This window comes from Muntiacus reevesi, chromosome 4, assembly GCF_963930625.1.
Source record: "Muntiacus reevesi chromosome 4, mMunRee1.1, whole genome shotgun sequence".
Lineage (NCBI taxonomy): Eukaryota > Metazoa > Chordata > Mammalia > Artiodactyla > Cervidae > Muntiacus > Muntiacus reevesi.
In genome coordinates, this window is record NC_089252.1 from 51,207,442 (window position 1) to 51,221,985 (window position 14,544).

Here is a 14,544-nt window from a genome sequence, read left to right on the forward strand (position 1 = left end):
TCCCTCCGCCCCGCCCTCTTCCGAGCACCACGCATGCGCACCGCAAGTCAGCGCCATGTTGGGTCAGTTTGAAAGCGAGCGCGGGCGTAGCGCTGGGCCGTGACGGCGGAGGGAGATGCGAGCGGACTGAGGCGGAGGCGGGGCAGCGACCGGGTCGGGATGCTTTGTCGCGTCTCCCATGCTGTGACAGCCCAAGGCCTTCAGTGGAGAACTGTGGACGTGTGCGCTTTTCTCGTTTTTATTTTCGGGCCTTCGTCGGTGAGTTCGGTCCGAACGGCGGGTGTATTTTCGAGGGGCGTCCCATTCCTTGACAGCCTGAGGGGAGGGGAGGGCTAAGGGAAAGATGGCGGGGTGGGAGAGGAAAGGCGTTTCCAGAGGCAAGGCATGGACTGAGAGGCCGGGTCGAAAGCGGGCAGCTAAACGAGGAGAGGCTCGGAATGGGACGGAGGGGCCTGGCTTGGTCCTCGGGCACTTCCGGAGGCTGAAGTGGGCGGGGAGGGAGGCTCTCGGGCTTCTGGGGCCGCTGCCTCGCAAAGACTGAGCCCGCCCACGCCTGTTGTCTGATAACGGTTTAGAGAAGCCTGTGTCTGTGACCGCGGCCTTGGGTGGGCGGGCGGGGGATGCTGGAATCTCTGAGGGAGGTGGGTCCTAGTTCTTTCAGGGCGCAAGCTTTGAATCCGAAGGTGCCCGTCAGCAGGGGCGCCAGCGATCTTCGCTTTCCAGGGTCATTAAGTCTTGTTTTTGCGGCAACCACAAACACGTTCTTTTTCCTAACATAAATCACAGAGCCGTTGGGTTGTTTATTTCCTGTGAGCTATTACCATATTGGTTGTTTAACGCTGTACGTTCTGCGTTTGAATCAAAGGTAGTTGAAACCACTGGCCACTCGTTTCAACATTCTATTCGTCGGAATGATGGATTTCCTTTTGGAGCGGCATGCTGAAATGTTTACGGAAGAAATGGTAAGAGACAGCGAATTTGTTTCCAAATAATTCTGTGGCGGACGTGAGAAGTGAGTGGATAAAGAGTGTGGTTGTGTTGGTCATTGATGGGAGAATGATGGGTGCCCAGGAGTTGACTTAAACTTTCTTTTGTGTACTTTTGGAAACTTGGTACAGGAATAATTCAGTCGTGGGTTTTCTTTTTGCTTCCTGTGAATTAAAATAAATGTTATTACCCACTCACTGAGAAATGTAATCCAGCAGCTTTCTCTTTTAGGGTTTTGTTTTTTTTAAGATTTTGTAAAATAAAATACAAAATCGGTAACCTGTGCTGTTTTGGGATAAGGGAGGAAACGTTTGGTCAGTTTTGTCATGCAAGCAATATTTACTTGAGAAGATTTAAAATCATTAGAGGGGTGAAGAAAAGGCAACGCTGACTTGGTCTAGCCAGTCTTTAGAAGGTATACCAGTAGTATCAGAGCAGTCAGGGAAATAATTATGTTTGTCTGAGGCTTCGGTTGACTGCTGTCAACTCTGACCTTTTTCTCTTCTTTTTTTTTTTTTTCTTTCCTTTTTCTCTTCTTAAAGGGAAGACTTTCTCAGTGTTCTAAAATCAAATTTGACAGTTATTAAGATTACATTAAAAATTGTTCTAAGTTAAACATTCCTAAAATTATAACCCCCAATTGAGGGCGGGAGGAGAAGGGACAACAGAGGATGAGATGGTTGGATGGCATCACTGACTCAGTGGACATGGGTTTGAATAAACTCTGGTAGTTGGTGATGGACAGGAAGGCTGGCCTGCTGCAATCCATGGGGTTGCAAAGAATCGGACAGGACTGAGCGACTGACCTGAACTGAAACATGTTATAATGTCATAGCATATGATAAGTCCTAGATATTAAGCTTTTATTTTTACCTCGGAAAATCCATTGATTTAATTCTAAAAGAATGTCATATTATTTGCTCAAGTAGTGCCTGTTCATTGTTACTTCTTAGGTTTTCAAATATAGATACTGTTGTTGCTCTTGTAATGTAGACCGAAATTCTCTCAATTTTAATAATGGAAAAAAAGATGAGTGCATTGAGGCAATTTTTCCATACTGTTAAGTCTCCTTCGAGAGGGGGGCTGAATCTGTTTTACATGAGAATTGGAAATAGGGTAGTATCAAAAAACGAATGTCAGAAAAGGATTGTTAAAATTGCATTATTTTAGGAAAAGAACATTTTGCCAGCTTACTTCACAGTAATACTTGCAGTTTATTTCTTTATCGATGAATATTGTAAATTATTTTGTTTGCTCACATCTTGGGGGAAAAGGTTGCCTAAAGTTACATATTGGCATTTAAAATGTTGAAAGTGGATAATTAGTCTCCATTTTTCGTTCTTGTTTCAACTATGTCAGTTGATGCCTTTAAAAAATTTATCAAGCACCTACTGCGTGTAGTGTATGGTGGTGGGCTTATGAGTTGAACAATATTTTGTATAGGGGAATGTTATGTATTGTGATGTCATAGAGTGTATCAGCATAAGGAAAAAACTACATCAGTAGTTAACAGGACTTTTAAAAAGTGAGTATTCGTCCCTTGACACTTCCTATATAGTCTTAGATGATTTTTTTAAAAATATATTTGTTTTTAGTTGGAGGATAATTACAATATTGTGTTGGTTTCTGCCATGTATCAACATGAATCAGCCATAGATATGTCCCCTCCTTCTTAAATCCCTTCCCACCTTCCACCCCATCCCATCCCTCTAGGTTATCACAGAGCAGCAGATCTGAGCTCCTTGCATCATTCATGGGATGATTTTTGTATATATAATTCCAAGCATATATTAGGTGCTCAATACATGTTTTCTAAATAGATGATGAAATAATTTACATTAATTAAAATGGAAAATATATAATGTGTGTTGCCTAAAAATAATTTACAGATAATGGGTTTTATTTTTTAAAGTTGTAAAAAGTTTATACAAATTTAGTAATTTCTCTGTGTGAACTATTACTCGTTTTAATTGGAACTTTAACCTTTTCTTTTTGTATTATAGTTGTTTTTAGGAGAAATGAATAGAAATAACCAATTTTGAGGAAGCCATGGCAAAATCAAATACAAAACACAGAGTTTGTTCTCGGCAATCTTCAGTATCTTCTCTGTTAAGCTGCAGCGTGAGTGGCAGTAATTCCTCTAACTCTGGCTCTTTTCGGTATAAGGATAAACTGTACAGTTCTGCGTCTCAGGCTCTACAGGCCTATATTGATGATTTTGATCTAAGCCAAATGTGTCTTGGTGCAAGCACTGGAAAGATTAATATTGATAAATGTTCTACCAATATGCCAGAATTCTCCAGCTACATTTGTAAACCAAACAATGGTATGCTTTTATCCTTTGTTTTCTTTTTACCTATTGATCTAAAGCATTTTGAGAGATGTATAGTAGTCTTAGAAAACTAAATGCTTTATTTTGTTTTGAAGTAAAAAATGACTTGTAATGTTGAGTTCTGTATATATTTCTTAAATGATTCTGTGATTTTTTGGTTCTCTGGAGTTTTGGGGTAGATCCTCTTTTGACTTTGGAGTAGAAACTTATAAAATGCAACTAGTAATAGCAGATGGCTGATTCTAAACCCTTAAGCCATTTTGTTACAGTGTAATGGAAAGAGCATTGACTTAGTGGTTCTAGCTTTCTTTACCTAGCTTAATGACTTTAAACAAATCTCAGCCTTTCAGAATTTATTTATTTATTTATTTTTAGCTTTTCAGAATTTATACTTGATCAGTTCAGTTGAGAGGATAGGGCTGTATTAGTCTTCCTTGTCTGTATTCTGTGGGTCAGTAACATTCACAGGATGTTAAGGATTTTTCCTTGGTCAGATGTCCATTAGGGCTTCCCTGGTGGCTCAGTTGGTGAAGATTCTACCTGCAATGTGGGAGACCTGGGTTCGATCCCTTGGTTGGGAAGATCCTCTGGAAGAGGACATGGCAACCCACTCCACTGTTCTTGCCTAGAGAATCCCCATGGACAGAGGAGCCTGGCAGGCTGCAGTCCATGGGGTTGCAAAGAGTTGGACACGACTGAGTGACTGAGCACAGCACAGCGTGGTATCGAGGTCCATGAGGACAAGTTTGGAAAATGCATCTGTTGATAACCCAGTTAACACTTGACTGACCTCTAGGGTGAAAAAGTTTACATCAACTGTTAGAAGAGTGGGCAGTATATTCCAGAAGAGGAGAATGAGAACAGCTGTTCTGTGTGTTTCAGGGTTAGCAAGCAAGAAAGCAAATTGTTTTTTCACCTAGTTTAACGACTTGTTTTTTTTCTGTGTTGCAGCCAGTTGAGTGACCGGTATTCATGTGAGTGTATTAGTGCATTGGGTGTGTCTAGATGAAGAAACTGTAAATTAAAGAATATGGGAATATTTAGGAGGCTGGAGAGAAAAAAGTGTAGCAAGTAGTTAAATTGAAGAGATGTGAAGGAAAAAAACTATATCCTATTACATCAGCCTATACCTTTCATGCTTTTAATCAAAGCTTAAGTAAAGATTAAGGGAAAACAGCAAACATGATTCTTAATTCTTAATTCTCATTTACTGTTGAATATTATGAAGTATTTTTATATGTGATACAGGAAGATAAACAGAATTCTGCTTTGTTTTTCAGCTTTTGAAAATCCGGATGACAAAAGACATTTATCCTTATCCTATAGTGGACAGACTCTTAATGACATAGACGCCATTAGTCTAACAACTGATGATCTATTAAAGCTTCCAGCAGATGGATCATTTTCTTTCACTTATTTTGGATCAGGTCACGGAAGTAGCAAGAAAAATAGGAAACACATTGGAAGACTGAGTTCATCTGACAGAGAAAAGAATCAGAATTTTCAAGAACCAGCTGCTCTCCAGGGCAAGGATAACTTAGATACCCCAGTTGTGTACACAAATATAAAAGGAAGGCAATGTGGTAGGCTGAAAAACCCAAAATTCATGAATAAGGCTAATAAAAGCATTTCTGTACCTTCTTTATCTTTTTCCAAAAAATTATCTTTTAGGGACAGTTCAGAACACAATCTTGAAAAGAATTACCCAAGATGGCTCACTAGCCAGAAGTCTGACCTTAATATTTCAGGGATAACTAGTATACCGGACTTCAAGTACCCAGTTTGGCTCTACAATCAAGACTTGTTACCTGATACAGATAGTCAAAGAATATATCAAATGTTTAAAGAAGATCAGTGTTCTCCTCGGCATAGTTACCAGGCACAAAGAACTTCTCGGCTAATGAATAAATTAGATTGTTTTGAATATTCTTTTGAACCTTCAAACATTTCACATTCCTTGAGTGAGGATAAAGGATTACTGAATGAATATAAATGTGGTCCTGAACCTAGCCAGTGTCTGTGTGAGAACCCCCCGCTTCTTCCAGGATCCAAAAAGCCATTCAGTGGTAATTGTTCTTTTTTTGTGTGTTTTTACTGTTTTTAAGGACCAAAGTGCTGTAAGTTAGACCTAGCATCTAGGATCTGTTATATTCTTGATACAATGATCAAGTGATATTTTTGTTTTGAACTCTTAATCACCTTTATTTATGTAGTATTCTGTGACTAGAAAAATGTCTTTATTTTTTCCTTTGTGTCACAATAAATGTCACATTTTAACGTAGCTTGCTATTGTGGCTATGTTTATATTCCAAATAATGTAAATTCTTGTTGCCTTCATAAGATTTTACTATGCTTTGCATTTATTTCTTTTCTTAAAGAATTAATGTAATCTTTTAAATTAGGTGACAAAATTGAATTGCTTATCCTGAAGGCCAAGAGAAATCTAGAGCATTGTACTGAAGAGTTACCAAAGTCTATGAAAAAGGATGACAGTCCTTGTTCATTAGATAAACTTGAAGCGGAAAGATCATGGGAAAATATTCCTGTTACTTTGTAAGTTAAAATAGAGAAATTATTCAATTTTCCAAATGAAGAATGCCATGTGTACATCTGATTTAATCTTTAAGTAACTTAATGATAATTAACAATGGTAGTATCATGGTATTTTTACAGAGCATAACTTTCAGTGTTTGCTTTAGATCACATTTTTCATTAGTTACCACAAGATGATGGTAACTTTAGGCACCTTATATAACTTTTGTCTTTGTTACATGATCCTTTCTTTGCACTAGAAAATATTGATATGTGTTTAATAGGAGAAATTAGAACCAAAAGCAATTATTTTGCAAATGGAGAAGGCTATTAAAATTTTACTAATTTTCTTTTTTTACTTTTAAGTTTTTTCTCCCTCTATATTTTCTCTCTATTTTAGAATACTCCTTTCTCTTCATTTACATTTTAATATTTTTCAATCATTATTTTCCATAAATGATGGTATCATTTTTGTATGGTAAATGAAGTTTCTAAGAGTGTTTTCATTTGTGTGCTAAACCTTTCTGTGATATAGTTGCTCAGAATAATTTAAAAAGTGTTTACCCATGAATGTGAGTGTAGAGGAAGAGTCTCGGAAAGCTGCTTTTCTTAGTGATATTAATTCCATGTTAGAAATGCATTCTTTGTAATCCTAGATCCTGTCCTAGGCTCTGATAATTTAATATCTTCAGTTGTCTAAACCTTCATTCTGTTTAGAGTTTATTTCCTGACTCCTCCTTTGATAACTTCTCATTTGAGCGTCTTATTTTCTTAAATGTGGGCATTGACTGTAATTGCAGTTTGAAATCTTGATTCTGTCATTTCCTTGCTGAGATTTTGTACAGGTTGCTTCTACTTTGGGATTGTCAGGATTCAGTTGATTAGAAAATAAATATAAGGTACTTAGGACAGTTTCTGATCTATGATGCTCCCTTGTAAATTGTAATAGTGGTGGTGATCATCCAGAATATTTTTTGTTTGTTCAGCTCCATTTCTCAACGGTTGATTCATTAATGTGTTAAAAAACAAACAAACTAGGATTAATAATTAGCTCTCTTAATTCTTAAAGTTCTCTTATTTTTCATATTTACTAATTTCTTATTTTCTTATCAGTTGGTTGTATTGTATCTGTATTTGTAAAATCCTATAGGGTGAGCAGATATCAGAGGTGCTTAAATTGAGTAAAGTTTTTTAATATACTAAATGTATTTTGTAATTAGATACTATGACTTCTGACTTGTATAATTATCGTTAATGGTTTGCCCTAGTACCATCATATTATGGTTATGTTTTACATAAAGTTATTGATGGTGTGATAAGGAATAGATCTGACTTCAGTGTGATGTTGACAAATTATTAATCTGTCATCAAAAACAAAATTGACTAGGTAATAGTGTACTAAAAGATAGAATAACCACAGCCAAAAAATTGTTTTTTTGGTTTAACTTTCTGTAATAGAAAATGTCAAACAAATACAAAAGTAGAAGAATAGCATGATGATTCTATATGTATCCAACACTCATCTTTTATAATCAGGTAAATGCTTTTTTGATGATAGTTGGTGGTGTACAAACTCTTTGTTAAAGAATGGGAGGAAAAACTACTTGGGAACAAGAAAAAGTTCATAGTAAATTACAAATCAGATGAGTGAATAATGAAGAACTGCTAATTACTGAGAAAAAAATTTGCATTATGAAGTTTAAGTGTTTTAAGAGTCTTAGATATGTGAGTACTTTAATAAGAAACACATATTGATATATAAATGAGAGATAGAATGAGTTTATTCTCTGCAGCTAATGGATTTTTGATTTGAGAAAATTTTTACTTTTGCTGGGGATGCACTTTTCTTCCCCTTGAACATTAAGAAAAAAACTTTCATTTATTGAACTTCTTTTAAATGTCCCAGGTATGGAGAGTTAAATTTATGTAGTACATGAGGTAAGGACTGCAAATGTAGAAACTGAAGGGAAAGTAAAGTTTTGTGAAGTCATACTGTGAGTGAGATTGGGATTTGAACTCAGGAATTTTAATTTCAGAATTAATCCTTCTCTCACTTTAGTCTGTCCTTAGTGCCAGTTCTGGAGGAGAGTCTGTCCTGTTGCTTTGATGTACAAGTAGCATGTAGTTCCATCTTAATAGAAACTTATAAATTTGTGGGGGCATTATGTATTAATATTGAGTGACCCAAAATGTTTAATTGGAAAAATGTACTGCTTGTTTCAAACAAATGAGCTTTTGGAGGATAAGTGTATTCGAAGGCTCATTTATTTAGTTAAAGACTAATGTCTTCAGTTTCTTTATATTTTTCCTTAAAGCTTTACAGGAGAAGCAAGGAGATAGGGAGCGATGAAGGAAGAAATTTAGGGAGAAGATGAAGGAATTATCAAGCAACATCCATAGGAATCCTGTCTATAATGGTTACTTCATGGTGACCATTTTAAATGATAACCGTCAGTTATATACTAATTTTTATGAATTGGGAACTTATATGCTGTCTTGTATCCTTAAATCCTAGCAAATCTCCTGTTCCTGTTAACACTGATGATAGTCCTCAACAAATTCCAAAGACAAAGTATGCTAATGAATTCCTTAAAGATTTTTTAAATGATGATAATCAGGTGGGTGACATTAAATCTTTTTATCTTATTAAAGGAATATTTATGACTATTTTATAGATATTAATTTCTAAGTTATTTGGATATTATAAAACAAAAAATGGCTCAAATCCTCTCTTCCCCAGCACATATCTGTAAGACCATCACTCCTAGAATTACTGATAATTTTGGTATTCTGAAGTAGAGGGGCCTGGGATTGAACTCTCTGGGGAGCCTAAATTGTCATTACAGTGGTTCTTTTTTTTCCCCCTGGAAAACATGTAAAACAGCGCCTTACAGAGTAAATTATATTTTCCCATAGGGCAGTTGCTTATTGAGAGTTGTGTTTCTAAGAGACAATTATACATCTGTTTAATTTAAAATGGGAAATTTATTACTCAGCCTTATAAAATCACATGTACATCTTGCAAGTAATCCTGAAATAAAGTGTAAATGTTTATATATGTACATAAGGAATGATTATAATATGATTTAGAATTTTAATTCATGGCTGTTAAATATTGAATACACTTTTGAGATACTGACATCTGGAAGATTTGAGAGACTGAACATTCCAGACAAAAATTAGCTAAAAATTTTAATATATATCTTTTCCTTAAGTGAAATTTACTAGAGAAAGTCGAGGTTGTCAGAATATGTCTGACCTTAGTGCTCTAAGAAGATACTATAGCAAATGCTGGGTAAGTGAAACTTAATTATCAACTGTTTATTTGCCAGATAAATTTGAGTACCAAACAGTTTTCTAGGAATTGTATTCCTAATAGTGAATAAGAGAAGAATCCTTGTCTCTTGGATTTTTTATTCCAAGTTGGACAGAGGAGCTATATCAAAATGAAATAGGTAATGGTGATTGAATAACAACAACAAACAATAATATATAAGTGTTGTGCTCAGTCATGTCTGACTCTTTACGACCCCATGAACTACAGACCACCCGTCTCCTCTGTTCATAGGATTTCTCAGGCAAGAATACTGGAGTGGGTTGCCATTTCCTACTCCAGGGGATCTTCCCAACCCAGGGATTGAACCTGTGTCTCCTGCATTGGCAGATGGATTCTTTATACGTTGTGCCACCTGGGAAGCCCATGTATAAAGGAGAGTCTTACAGATGTTGTGAAGAAAAACTGATTGAGATAGAGAAATGAGGGCAGAGAAATTTTAACTGGAGTGGGCAGGAACAGCCTCTCTTGTGAGGTGATGTTTGCACCAAAACCTTAAATGAGGGAATAAGCCATTGTGTACTCAGAGGGAGATAACTTTTCATTTAGAGGGAATAGTAAGTGCAGAAACCCTAAGGCAGAAAAATGTTCAAGGAAAATCAGAGTCCAGTCAGTGTAGCTCAGTCAAAATGAGCAAGGAAGAATGTTTAAGAGATAAAGATGGTAACCAGGAGTCAGGTCGTGTAGGTAAGTAAGCAGTGGAATGAAGATTTTACATTTTAAGTGAGATGAAAAGTGCCTGAAGTACTTCGGAGGAATGAAATGATCAGATCTACATTTTAAAATATAAAGTGTCAGTGGTATGGAACATAGACTTGAGAGGCGCTGGGGAAGGACAAGGAACCCATTTAGGAGGTTTTAGCCATCTTCCAGAATGGGGATTGTAAAGACTTGGGTTAGGTGGGAGTGTTAGAAGTGGTCAGAAATAGTTAGACTTGTAATGTGTTCTTAAGGTGACTGGGTAGGATGGAGACAGAAGATTCAAAGGATGAGACCAAGATGTTTGAGCCAAGAAACTAAAGCAGGGAGTGGTACAGTTTACTTAGTTGAAGTGAACCCTGGTAGAGGAACAGATCTGCGTAAATTTTGTAAAGTTTGAGATGGGTGACCATTAAATACTAACCAGCCAATTCCTTTTCTTTTGCCTTTACACACACACCACCTCACTACCACTGTGTTTCTTAATTTTTAAATAGTTCTAAATTTATAGAAGGTTGCAAAAATAATACAGATAGTTCCTGTCACCCTTCTCTCAGCTTCCCTAATGTTAACATCTCACTGACCATAGTGTAATTTTCACATTGGCATAATACTGTTACTTAAACCACAGACGTTATTCTGATTTCACCAGTTTTCCTGCCAATGTCCTGTTGCAAGATCTAGCATTGCATTTAGTTGTCATATCTCCTCAATCTGCTTCAGTCTTCACAATTCCTCAGTCTTGTCTGTCATGATCTTGACACTTTTGAAGACTTAATGGTCAGTTGGTTTTTTTCTGTAGATTGTTCCTCATTGGGTTTATCTGAAGTTTACTCTTGATTAAAATGGGGTTATGAATTTTTGGCAAGAATAAAACAGAAATCATGCTGTGCCCTTCTCAGTGCATCATATCAGAGGGGTCATGTTGTCGTTGATAATGTTGATAATGTGTCTTAGTTCAGGCTGCTCTAGTAAATATGCCATAGACCAGGTGACTTAAACAACAGACATTTATTTCTTAACGTTTCTGGAGGCTGAGAAGTTCAGATGAAGGTGTCTGGTGAGATCCTGCTTCCTAGTTTTCAGGTGGCCATCTGCTTATTTCCTCATGTGGCAGAGAGCAGAGAGGGAGCAAGCTTTCTGTGTCTTCCTGTAAGGGCACTAATCCTGCTCATGAGAATTCCACCTTCATGACCTAGTTACTTCATAGAAGGCCCTCCTCCAAGTGCTGTCATGTTGGGATTAATTCACATTGCACATTTGAATTGTAGGGGGCACACACATTCAGTCCAGAGCAGTATACTGATAATGATAATGTGTAATTATTGTAGAAATTTATTTTTATATTTATTTATAGATAATTTGTATTTATTATAGATAAACCTATAATAATATGTTAGTACTGGTGATATTAGTCTTGAACATGTGCCTGCTGGCTTTCTCTTTAGTAAAATTACAGCTTCCTCTTGTTAATTAGTAAATATCTTAGGGGAGATGCTGTGAGATTGTGCAAGTATTAATAGTCTCAAACTTCCATCCACTGTTTTTACCATCATTGGTGGTGATGTTTTTACCATCATTGCTTTTTCGTCTGAATTATTAGTTGAAGTTCTTGTGTAATGAGCTCTTCCTTCCTCCCCATTTATAAAACTGTTTTTATTGGGACTCAGATTTTTTTAAAACTTTATTTTATATTGGGATATATCTGATTAACAATATTGTGAAAGTTTCAGGTGAACAGCAAAGGGACTCAGCCATATATATACACGAATCCATTCTCCCCCAAATTTCCCTCCCATCCAGGCTGTTACATAACTTTGAGCAGAGTTCCATGTGCTGTACAGTAGGTCCTTGTTGGTTATCTGTTTTAAATATAGCAGTATGTACATGTCTATCCAAACTCCCTAACTATCCCTTCCCGCCAACCCCCCCTAGCAACCATAAGTTCATCTCTAAATCTGGGGACTTACAGATATTTAATTCTAGGTTTGAAAGAAAAGTGAAAATGAAGTTGCTCAGTCATGTCCGATTCTTTGTGACCCCATGGACTGTAATCTGCCAGGCTCCTCTGCCCATGGGATTTTCCCAGCAAGAATACTGGAGTGGGTTGCCATTTCCTTCTCCAGGGGCTCTTCCAGACCCAGGGATGGAACCTGGATCTCCCACATGGCAGGCAGACTCTTTACCGTCTGAGCTACCAGGGAAACCTGGTATTGTTTTCTAGGTTTACAATATAATATTATTAATTCGTTGCTTAAATTGTTCCAGTTTAGGCCGTAAGAGTTGCTTCAGGTTGGCTCCTGTGTCCTTTTGACATGTCCCTATCATTTTTTGAGGACTTCTCTGAGGAGCCATGGTTTCTTTCTATTTGAAAACTGTTTAGAGACTAAGATCTAAGCACAAGGTGCGCTGATTGCTCCTGGGTTGTTCTTTATGCTAGACTTTCTCGGCAGGCAGACTTAGAAAACATGTTTGCTAACCCACATATACACGTATACATATTTCAATGTCTATTTACATACGTATTAATATATTTTATGTGTAGGTATAAAATCATGAGTTCATACTGACACCAATTCCAGTTCAATACCACAGTATTAGTTTCAGCGCTTTCTGTTCTTTATTTGTAACTTCTTTCTCCTCTGGTAAGAATTTCTACTCTTACTATCTATAATAGATTTACTTGTTTTTTCAGTCTTAGCATATGCATAGTTTCAGAATTGCTGTAAGAAATAAATTTACTAGCTAAGTTATATTGTTTGTGTGCGATTCTTTTTGTCTTTGGGGCTTCCCTAGTAGCTCAGACGGTAAAGCATCTCCTGCAATGCAGGAGACCTCGGTTTGATCCCTGGGTCGGGAAGATCCCCTGGAGAAGGAAATAGCAACCCACTCCAGTATTCTGGCCTGGAGAATCCCATGGACAGAGGAGCCTGGCGGACTCTAGTCCATGGGGTCTCAAAGAGTTGGACACGACTGAGCGACTAACACACACACACACTTTTTGTCTTTAGCTGCACAGTATCTAGTCAACGTATTCTTTTCCAAACGTACCTTGGTTAATTATTTTCTGCTCAGCTCCTTTCAGTGTGGTCATGTCATTGGTTTGTAATACTCTTAGGTCATTTTTTTATTGTGTAAATTGGGTTATTCCCACATTTTATGTGATTTAAATGGTTGCTTTTTGAATATATGAAACAGTACTATAGTTCTAAGAGTCAAAGCTATACCAAAAGATGTACTCAGAGGCATTCACTATCAGGATTTAATGCCAAGTCTCAGAACAAATTCTATCAAACGTACTGAATAGCATTTATTAAACATTCATTCATGAATGACACATAACAGTTAATATAATCTTTTTTTTAGTTTTCTTGTTTTTGGTACTGTGGCCACAATTTTGCCGGAAAAGCTCACTCAAGGCAGACACCAAATTTCAGAGGCAAGCTTTTGTAACTTTTATGGTTAGCATTAGCAACTAGAATTTCTTCTAAACCAGTGACTGGATGCAGATCATTTAGAAATAATGCCTCAAGTGCTGTCTCCGAGGTTGTTAGGATTATAAGCCAAACTGAATCCTTATGCTGTTTGTTTTTCTTCTTTTTTAAAATTTTGGTAAAGTATTCATAATATTTTGACCATTTTTAAGGATATAGTATATAGTTCTGTGCAGTAAGTATCTTTACATTGTTGTGTACCCATCACCTCTATCTTGCTAGGACTTTTTTATCTTTACCCACTGAAACTCTGTACTCATTAAACACTTAACTACCCACACCTGTTTACCCCCATGCCTGTTTACTACCCTCTGCTGGCACTGTTCTACTTGTTCTTGATAACGTTGATTATTCTGGAAACCATGTATGTTTTAGTCTGCTGAGGCTGCCATAACAAAATGCCATAGGCTAGGTGGCTTAAACAACAGATATTCAGTTCTCACAGTTTTGGAGGCAGGGTTATCTAAGATCAAGATGCTAACTTATTATTTTACTGGTGAAGGCCCTTTCCCTAACTTGCAGACAAACCACCTTCCCACTGTGTCCTCACATGGCCTTTCCTTGGTCTCCTAATTCAGTGGTTGTCAGGGTCCCACCTTTATGACCTCACTTAACTTAATTACCTCCTTATAACCCTATCTCTCAATACAGCCACATTCAGAGTTAGATTTCCTCATGAATTCCGGGGGTGGTGGCGGGGTTGGAGGACACAAATTGAATCCATAGCATAGTATAAGATGAATCGTACTATATTTTTCTTTTTGTTATTGACTTATTTCATTTAGTGTAATGTTGTCAAGGTTCATCCATGTTGTATCAGAATTTCCTTCCTTTCTTAGAATGAAGAGTACACCATTGTGTATTTGAACTGCTAGTTCTTGTTCAGTTGATAGCTTCATTTACACACTTGAAAGGAGCATGTTGGCTTACCTGCTTTCTAAGGACCTTTCACTTGTAAGAATCTATGATTTTAAATGTGGTAAATGAATGTGTTGCAAATATAAACATGCGCCATTCATTGTAAAAGAACAAGGACTAGAAAGTATATGCCAACATTTTAGTAATGATTGTCTTTAAGTGACTCCATCTGGGGACTGGGTAAGAGAAGATTGAGTTACAGTTTTGATTTGGTGAAACATTTTATTGACATATATTATTTGGATTTT

The 14,544-nt window shown here is 36.9% G+C and overlaps 1 protein-coding gene across 3 annotated transcripts in view; it reads left to right on the top strand.

Annotated features, from left to right (window-relative positions):
• The first annotated feature begins 43 nt into the window (after positions 1-43).
• C4H18orf54 (chromosome 4 C18orf54 homolog) overlaps positions 44-14,544 on the top strand; it is a 308,334-nt gene continuing 293,833 nt past the window's right edge. For 2 of the 3 annotated variants that reach the window (XR_010662920.1, XM_065932762.1), the window contains exons 1-6: positions 44-258; positions 866-962; positions 2,991-3,313; positions 4,600-5,385; positions 5,722-5,872; positions 8,367-8,469. Coding sequence is in view for 2 of the 3 variants with exons in the window: in XM_065932762.1 (XP_065788834.1) it covers positions 3,037-3,313; positions 4,600-5,385; positions 5,722-5,872; positions 8,367-8,469 (1,317 nt within the window). In the remaining variant the exon portion in view is untranslated. The remainder of the gene's footprint in view (positions 259-865; positions 963-2,990; positions 3,314-4,599; positions 5,386-5,721; positions 5,873-8,366; positions 8,470-14,544) is intronic. The other variant, XM_065932761.1, reaches the window with a different exon arrangement.